The 9501-nt window shown below is 41.6% G+C and overlaps 1 protein-coding gene across 1 annotated transcript in view; it reads left to right on the top strand.

Annotated features, from left to right (window-relative positions):
* Nucleotides 1–58: 58 nt before the first annotated feature.
* The window catches only part of ryr2b (ryanodine receptor 2b (cardiac)), a 58510-nt gene continuing 49067 nt past the window's right edge, over nucleotides 59–9501 (top strand). The window contains exons 1-16 of the mRNA XM_086044495.1: nucleotides 59–204; nucleotides 628–854; nucleotides 2517–2636; nucleotides 4586–4690; nucleotides 4901–4972; nucleotides 5074–5152; nucleotides 5232–5344; nucleotides 5935–6058; nucleotides 6301–6397; nucleotides 6482–6556; nucleotides 7147–7303; nucleotides 7749–7913; nucleotides 8057–8178; nucleotides 8742–8925; nucleotides 9025–9160; nucleotides 9324–9419. Coding sequence (XP_085900621.1) covers nucleotides 807–854; nucleotides 2517–2636; nucleotides 4586–4690; nucleotides 4901–4972; nucleotides 5074–5152; nucleotides 5232–5344; nucleotides 5935–6058; nucleotides 6301–6397; nucleotides 6482–6556; nucleotides 7147–7303; nucleotides 7749–7913; nucleotides 8057–8178; nucleotides 8742–8925; nucleotides 9025–9160; nucleotides 9324–9419 — 1693 coding nt within the window. The 5' untranslated portion in view covers nucleotides 59–204; nucleotides 628–806. The remainder of the gene's footprint in view (nucleotides 205–627; nucleotides 855–2516; nucleotides 2637–4585; nucleotides 4691–4900; nucleotides 4973–5073; nucleotides 5153–5231; nucleotides 5345–5934; nucleotides 6059–6300; nucleotides 6398–6481; nucleotides 6557–7146; nucleotides 7304–7748; nucleotides 7914–8056; nucleotides 8179–8741; nucleotides 8926–9024; nucleotides 9161–9323; nucleotides 9420–9501) is intronic.

The raw sequence follows: 9501 nt of genomic DNA, 5'->3' as shown, positions 1-9501 counted from the left end.
TGGACCGACCTATAGAAGGGTATTATTTCCCCCCCCCCGGACAAAAAGGTGAATGACGGACAACTGAATGGTACCCATGCTGCTGACGGATGACGAATGAATGCTCGATTTGTAGTAAAATGCCCAGCTCTGCTTATTAGAGGGAGAGGCGGGGTACACCGTCGACTGGTGGCCCGACAATCGCAGTGGGGCAATCGTCAACTGGTGGGCCTGCATAAATCATATCCTTGAAAAAAATATGTTTGGTTTACTTCCCTTTAAGGTGGAAGTGCAGTACTGTATTTCCAACTTCAACGGTCAAATTAAATGCAGCACAGTTCCCTGTCTGAATCATTGGACGAATGAGTAACTTTTGTTGTGCAGGTCTGTGAAATTTGTAAGAAAAAGAAGAACAAAAAGAGAAAAAGTAAAAAGAACAAATCCATTTTACTGCTTTCAAAGTTGGAGAGAATTAATTTACTTTAATGTCAGAATACCCTCAATATATTCCTCCTTTGATTTGGTTTGTATTGAGGTTGTTTGTCTTTGTTATGTATTCTGCATGGCTCTTTATGTATACTGTATGTACATTTGGCTACATGGAATGTCAAATGCCTTTGTTGTTTGTATGTTCCTTGAATTAAAAAGAAGAAGAAGAAGTTCCCGCCAATGTGAGCCACCGTCATGGCTTCCTTGTCTGATGGCCACGCCCACTTGCAATGGACATACAGTACTGTATACACTAATATCTCACACACTTGCTGTTTGGAGCTTTAGTTCTCCACTTCTTCCCGCACCTTTTACAACTGCCAGCAACTTTGGAAATAATGTCTGACTGGGGCGAAGGCGAAGACGAATTCCAGTTCCTACGAACAGTGAGTATTTAACGATAAATGTTAGCATAGCCTAGCAATAAAAGTCAATGGCCAACAGTTAGCAACATGTAGCTAAACAATAACAGTGATTACACATTAGTTTTTTGTTGTTGTTGTTGTTGTTTTTACCTTGTTACTTTCAGTATTGGAAAAGTCATACAATGTAATTCTCAACACTGCCTCCTCATGTACATTTGACTCACAAACCTTGGATTATTATTAATCTACTGGCTGCACGCCCTTATTCCTGTAACTCACACTTGGTTTATTGAAGAATACAATATTTAATTTCCACAGAGCTACTTGGGTGCACAGAATCTACATATTCTGCAGTTCCCAGCTTTGTTTTTGCTTGGATTATTCAGGCACAGCAACGCGAGACCACAAATGGACTCAGTATTTCAAATTTAGTGCCAAGTTGTAAATATATGATCTTATCTTATAAGGAGCTAAGAATGTATTACGGATGGGAGATCAGCAGCTATAAAATCAGCAGCTATAAAGTCAGCAGCTATAGTCTGGATGCAAGAAATAAAATTCAAGAAAAGAAGATTCTACATAAGCATAAAATGACTGCACTTAATAGATTTGATTGTGTCTGCAATGTTCAAAACCTGCAATGTCAAACCAAGGATGAACCTGAACAGATCCAGAAGAGCACAAAAATGAGAACATCTTAAATGATATGTTTAATGTTAAAAGCAATTTATGGCATCATTTTGAATTGAACATGGAAACACCCGATGTACTATAGATGTTCCAAATAATGCTCCTATCAGACCATATTTGCTTATGATTGGTTTTAGTTGTCATTCAAAACATCCTAAAAAAGATGCTTTTTATGTGAATTCTCGCTCATATTTAACGGGAACATTACCCAGCCAACATTAAAAGTGGGTATAAGTTGATTTGTGGAATAAAAATATAACCGCAAATCAATCCGCTCAGATAAAAACCTCCTTGTTGGATGTAAAGAATGGTTATGTTTGATAACCATCTCAAGACCCAGCAGTATCTCAGCATTGGACAGTGTGTTTGACTGCTTGCAGAGTGCTGCTGATATAGACAAGTGGAATGAGGGTTCCATCCCAATATGGAGCTACACAGCCTGGGCACCAAGAGGTGTTGGTGGTCCTGGCTGCACCGCGGTCATCTGCTGTCTCGCTCTAATGTTCCTTAAATAGACGCGGAGGCCTGATGGCTTTCATGCTGTCCATTTGGTATTTGAATGAAGATAAGTTTGACAGAGGTGGCAAAGATTGACTGGAGACTCATTTTGTCCTCCTGTCATTCACTCCAGAATTATTTAGGTCTTGTTTTTTTTCCTGGTTCCATTTCGCTTTTTAGGAGCCATTTTGTGGAAAGGGAAGCAGTAACCCCAGACAGATATGCAACACTGAATTGCAATGGCGTCAAAGTTGGATGATCATTTTAAGAATTTACGATTAAAACCGGTTTGCTATTGACCCATCTCTAATACGCTATTATGGCCTCAAAATAGAAGTATTCCACCCATCCAGCTGCCGCTATATCACATACACGGTTAGGAGGTGACGTACACAACTGAAAACATCAGTCACAGAAACTGCTTGAACCCTTTGCATCGTAGATTTTCACTATCATTCAGGACTATATTTTGTTCCTTGCGTGTGTTCACGCCAGGGTGACGAAGTGGTCCTGCAGAGCGTCTTCACCACTCAGGAAGAACATGTGAAAGTTTGCCTCGCTGCCGAGGGCTTTGGCAGCAGGCTGTGCAGGCTGGAGGCCACCTCCAACTGTAAGGTAAAGGTAACAAACGCCACCACATCACAAGTATTGATATTTTTTTCATCCTCACTTCTCTCTATCATCGGGTCTAGGCAGAACTCCAACATACTGTCAATAACAATTATTCATTGTCAATAATTCCGTTTGTATGTCATACTCAGATTTTGTACATTTTCATGTGTTTTGCTATTCTTAGCCTGAACGCTGACCCTTGTTATCATGGTAAGAAAGCACAAAGCAGAGGCTGTAAACTGCTATGTAATTATTGAACCTCTGGGTATTCTGTCGGAAATGTTATATGTGTTCCCGGAGACCACGGCAGCCCCGTTTCAGGTCACCATGGCCAAAGGGGGGTGGACATAGCACAGCGCAAGGAAGAAGGGATGGGCAAACCCGATAGCCCATGACTGCCGTGGATGGCACTCAAGATTTTAAAACTGTCAAAAAATGTGCGTTTTCGTAAAGAAATGATGAGTGAATTATTTGTTGACAGAAAAACGAATGTAATCAAACGGCAGTACCTAACGCTCGTCTGTCCGATGCAGATTCTGCAGGGGTTATAAAATTATCTGCTTTGGCCACAAATGTGCTCCAAAGCTGCCCAACATCCGCATTTATTCTGTAAAAAGGCTTGACAGAATGTGAAAAACATGAGAAACCCCATCAGAACATGACGGGCCTGGAGGGAACATTCAGCATTCGTGTTTGACCGCAGGCTGACCTGTCGTGCGTCTTTGAGCCTCCAGGACTCAGCAGACTTCCTTGGCACAAATAGACCAAAGGAAAACTCGGCCAATATCCCTCAGAAGGAACATTTTGGCAAAGGGGGGTGCCCTGGCCGCTGATAACGTGTAAACGTAGCTTTAAACACCTTGGAACAGTGGTGCTAGTTACTTATAATGCGTTACTTAGCAGCGCGTTGCTTTCAAATATGCACGATTTTGAGTAATGACTAAACGTGTTACTTTTCCAACACAAGTAGTCAGACAACAGTTTATTTTCTAATGTTACAAAACATTACTTTGTAGAACACAATCGCTTTTACATGTAAGTAACATCATTATTTGAGAGCATAGCACCTTTTACTAACTGGTAGTTACAATGATCCGCCTGCAAGAGGCAGCAGTGAGAAAGAATCGACGAGTCAAATAAACAGCTCACTCAGCAATGGTGCCTCCCTCACTCACGTATTTTAATGTAAAACAAATCAATGAATAATAAAGTAGAGAGTACTATAGTACTCACTAAAGTCACTAAACAAATAAGTATACATTATAGAACACATAAGAGAGGGAAATTCTGGTATTGAATATAGAGAAATGCATTGTGTGGCTATATCCGTCTGAGGGAGTGATTTCATCGATTTCAACTCAAGTGTCCAGAAATAGCAACAGGAAGAGGAGAGGAATGTGCGTTTTCAAGATAGAAGTGCACTCACTAGTTTGAGTTTGTGTCCGCTAAAAACAAAAATATTTAAGGTTTGTTGCTCACTTTGCTGTCGACAGTGTTACCTACGTAGCTTCAATAACCCTACGTCAAAAAAAAAAAAAAAGACTAACAAGACTTCCTTTTTATTAATTTGTTTTCATGCACATTTATGGTAAGTAAAAATCCTGAAAATCCCGACTTCATTCTTAAATGTCAGTGTTAAAAATGCACTTCCGATTAAGTGGCAAAAACGTGTGTCATTTTTTGTTCATCAAGGTTGTCGGTATGTGCTGAATGTAACTATAAAAGTAATTTTTAATCTAATGGATTTACTTTTTCAAGCAAGTAATCAGTAAAGTAACTAAGTTGCTTTTTCAAGATCACTGTGGAAACACTGCCTCAGAAGTGCATTAAATGAATGATATGCCTCCTTTTAAGGTTGTTTCCAGTCAACATTGACCGCTGTTAACCTGTGGAAAAAGTGCATACATTGGACACTACTTCACTGACAGATGTCTTTTTTTCCCCCTCAATAGAATGTTCCACCAGACTTGTCCGTCTGCGGCTTCATCCTGGTCCAGTGTCTGTCTGTGCGAGCTCTGCAGGAGATGCTGGCACACAGCGAAAGCCTAGTTGCAGAGGTTATCTCATATTGTCGCTTATCTTTTACACAGTAATTTCCACACGCTGTAGATGCGGTGATACAACGGCTCGGAGATAAGTGTTTCAACCTTTCAACTGATATAAGGGGTCATGTGCTGTACCATATATCCAGTTTTCATTAGCTATGCAGTACTATTTTTCTTATAAATTCATTTTTTTCAGTAAACGTCTCTCAATGTGCTTTACAGGCAGCTGGGGGGAACCATCGCACCCTTCTGTACGGCCAGGCTGTGCTTTTCCAGCATTCATACAGCGGCATGGTGAGTCACCAAGGGTTTCCCCGCAGGGATAAACAACATGGCCGCAGTTAGTTGCTGTTTTCTGCTGAAACACGTCCACCTGGTGTTCATTCTACTTGCAGTATCTCAGCTGCTTGTCCACATCGCAGTCCTCCACTGACAAGCTCGCTTTTGATGTGGGCCTGCAGGAGGATAAAGCGGGTACTTGCAGATTGTTTTAGCGAGGCCGATACTGTTCCGTCTTGGATGCGATTGGATTGTTGCCTTGTTTGTGTCACAGGTGAGGCCTGTTGGTGGACAGTGCATCCAGCTTCCAGACAAAGGTCAGAGGGAGAGAAAGTGCGCGTTGGTGATGACCTCATCCTAGTCAATGTGTCCTCAGAGAGATATCTGGTAAATCAGTGTATTAAAAAAAAAAAAAAATCCTGGCAAGGCAACCAAAGCATATTTTTTTCAATAATATGTTCTATGCAAGACCACTAGTTGAAACAAGGCATTGACAAATGGAATAAGAGTCAATCCACTCGTTTTTAGTCATCTCTGGGGGTGGCCATTTTGTCATTTCTGTCGACTGAAAATGACATCACAACTACTCAGGGCTCAGGTAACGACTAATCACGGTTGACCGGTTTTCTGAAGCTGAGCCGTAATTGGTCGTTACCTGAGCCCTGAGTAGTTGCGATGTCATTTTCAGTCGACAGAAATGACAAAATGGCCGCCCCCTGAGATGGCTAAAAACGGGTGAATGAGTATGACGATAGCATTTGGTGCTGATCCAGATTAGTGTTCCCTTCTGTCTTGAGTGACTCATTTTGTTAAATTCTGAATTTGTGGAGCTTTTCAGTTTATTTTTCATTATTCTGAAAGGAAATGACGTTTAGCTGTTTCCGTTTGAGCTATCCTCAGCAAAAGCGTCCATACGGCATTATGAAAAACAAGCTTCCGGATTATGTTGCGATGAAGCATCTTTTTTGGCTTCCCAGCACTTGTCCTTTGGCACGGCCTGTGACAACAGAGGCTTGGGTGACAGTCTGATTGTGGATGCGGCCTTCCGGCACTCGCTGTGGAGCGTTGCCCCCGTCTGCTCCGCAAGTGGACTTGCTCAAGGCAAACTTTTCTCTTATTTGCTCCCTTGCCATAATGAAACGTTAATGACTTGCTAGTGTTCAGAAGTCCATGATTATTTAATCGGATGGTAATTGTTTTAAATGTTCCCAAGTATGACTAAATGCTGCGATTTAGTACTGGATGCAAGTGATTACTAAGATACATGCGGAGTAGTTACATCCTTGTTTAATTGAGCCATTTTGAGCAGTGATGATATTTTCTGTCTGTTGCTCTGCTTCTAGGATACCTGAGGGGCGGCGACACGATCAGGCTTCTCCACAGCCACACCGATGCATGTCTGACTATTCCCGCGGCAGAGCAAGATGAAGAGCTGCAAAGGTCAGTTACGAGGACTACTCTACCCTCGCGTGTCATCCTGACAAAACGCCTTTTCCGTCTCAGCTCGCGTCTTTCTTAATCTAGGATAATGCAGTATGAGATTGGATCAGTGTGCAGACATGCCCGCTCTCTGTGGAGGCTGGAGATCCTGCGTGTGGTGTAAGTAGAAACGGGCCCTCAGGTATCAAATTGTCTTATGTCTTTGATCCCGATTGGGATTTGGGACTGATGTCCGCTGCCATTGCAGCAATTGAAAACTCACTGGGGGATTTTAGGTACGTTTCTACGGTGGTGACACAACCTGAATTTGTACTAAAGTTGCAAGAAGGAGTCTCACAGGTGCGTCTGCAGACTTTGATGGGCACTGCCGGTGGCGATGTGTTTGTACCATTCCAACACAATGACAGCGTGATAAATTGGAGATTTAGCAATTGAACAGGATTTTGGGTTCAGTACAGCACAAAACATTATATGATATCAATATAAGGTGTGATACCAATGTGAACGATTGCAGTGTTTAGTAACTCAATCAATGTAACGTTTTTTTTAATTTCCTGAAAAGAAGTAGTTTTGGAGATTCGAGGATTCCGCCTGACAATGAAGAAATGGTGCTTGTTTTGGTCCTTCATTTCTTCTGTTTTCCGAACAAATTGTAAATATCAAATTTAACACAGTTGCAAGGTTTGAGAAAACTGCAAAGTACTGGAAAGCGCTTGAATTTTGTGATGATTTGACAAATATTTCTCCAGGTGGAGCGGCAGACATACAAGCTGGGGGCAGCCCTTTCGACTCTGTCATGTGACAACCGGACGCTATCTGGGCCTGACAGAAGAACGAGGCCTCCATCTGGTCGATCGGGACAAGGCAGACATCATCGCAACCTCCTTCTGCGTCCGGTCTGCCAAGGTGGGGCTAAATACATTGCACTTCAATGACATAAAAGTCGTCTGAAGTCCGCTGAATACAGTTGTACCTTGACTCACAAATGCCTCAACTTACACGTTTTTTTTTCAGTTAGGTTTAATATAATGACCATAAAATTAAATCAGCGGGTTGATTAAACATCAAATACTAGCTCTTTTAAAATTGGCTGATTTTCCTTTCTGTTGTTCGGTTAATCAATTACTATAAGACAAAGTAATGGAAAACTCTGCTCTGCCGGGAATTCAAATATTTATTGTTGTAAGTGTTAAGTGACCCAAAAATAAGTGATTCAGTATATAGTTTTTAAATTAATCATCTGATTAATTGGTATTGAAATTGTATTCTGCCACATATTGGAGTTAGCATCGACCTTCAAAAAATACATGTCAGGCTCTGAATGTGACCAAACATATGCAATTGTCTTTAGGAAAAGCTGGACTCTGGAACAAAGACTCATGTGGATGGAATGGGATCCCCAGAGATCAAATACGGAGACTCCGTCTGTTACCTTCAACACGTCGACTCTGGCCTATGGCTCACCTACCAAGCGACTGATAGCAAGTCAGCGTGTATGGGAGGAGCTAAGCGAAAGGTAAAGTGACATTTTTAAAACTGCCTGTTAAAGAGGCTCACTTCTGGCTGGTGTCCGAGCAATATTTTGAAAATGACACTGTTTAAAAGAAAGAAACACACTTGAAGAATCCAAAGAATTCAGCTTATATGATGTTTTTTCAGGCTATCTTGCACAGTGAGGGTCATATGGATGACGGCTTGACGCTGTCTCGGTCTCAGAGGGAAGAATCTCACACTGGCAGCCTCATACGGAGCGCAACGCTCCTCTTCACTACTTTTATCAGGTACTGGACACCACACACAGGGGAAATCATCCCTGTGCAATGACTCATGCTTAAAGGAGATACTCTGCATTAAAAAAATGCTTGTTAAAGCAACACTGGGCAAGAAATTGACCTTAATCATTTTTTTTTCACAACTCTTTTGATGAAACATTGACTTACAAGTACAATAGTTGAGTGGGACTTCATGCCCTGAGGGGGTCTGTATGTTTTTTTCTGGCACAAAGCAACTTTGAGGAGGATGGGATCAACCCTGGCAGGCTGGCACACAAAAAAATACAAATGTCCTGAATTGCTTTACGGCATACTCACTTCCTCCTTTCGCTATAAGGGCGGCTCAGGATTTCACGACACTACGCGCTGGCAAGCATGGGAAATGTGGTTGATTTTTGTCGAAACACTACCACTTTTGTCCACATGGCGCCGCCATAATCAACAAAAACTGACATGACACAGTGTTGCTTTAAAATATTCCAGGATCAATTATCATAGCACACTCTTTTCTCACTGAAATCTTTACCCAGCCTAGCTGCCAAGTTTGTGCTTTTTCATAACTTTTCCTCTAGGAAAATTGATTCTTGTAATGGGCAAGCAAACCTCCAACCCATCCTTTTACCAGTGGCGATTGTGACACGCAGCCTCCTAGACTTAATTAGCTTTTTCCAGCCGCCACCAGAGGATCAGAGTCAGGAAGCTCGACAAAACAGCCAAACTGCGTTAAAGAATCGTCAGAACATGTTTCAAGAAGAGGTAAAAAAAAAAAGGGGGGGGGGGGAATCAAGTAAGCTCCAATAAATTGGTGCAATGCAATTTTGATGCATTTTTAATGCATGTTTGTGCTTCTCTCAGGGAGTGATTGACTTGGTATTGGAGTGTATTGACCGTCTACACCAGTATAATCACGTTTCGCATCTTGCTGAGGCAACACCGAACGATGTTGGAGAAAACTGGGAGAACATCCTTGGGCATTTTTATGAGCTTCTGGGTAACGCACGTTTTTGGAATTTTAAGCAGTCCTTGTACCTCATATAAATAAATCTATCATTCAATGTTATTGAAATGATCAAAATGTTTCCTATATTCAGGGTCTGTTTTTCATGTTTTCTTTTTTTTTTTTTTTTTTTTTTTTGTCGGGGGTGGTGGTTCAGCCTCGCTTATTAGGAGAAACCGAGCAAACTGTGCACATTTCTCTAGTTCGCTCGATTGGCTCATTAGTCGACTGGACCGACTGGAGGCGTCTTCTGGTGAGTTCCTGGAATGAAATCTCAAATTTACAAAACTTCACTTATTTTTCCACCAAGTTTTGATTCGCCGTACATAGTGCAT

Source organism: Filicampus tigris, chromosome 11 (assembly GCF_054856515.1).
Source record: "Filicampus tigris isolate MCC_2025a chromosome 11, RoL_Ftig_1.0, whole genome shotgun sequence".
Classification (NCBI taxonomy): domain Eukaryota; kingdom Metazoa; phylum Chordata; class Actinopteri; order Syngnathiformes; family Syngnathidae; genus Filicampus; species Filicampus tigris.
This window is presented reverse-complemented; position numbering and strand designations above follow the sequence as displayed.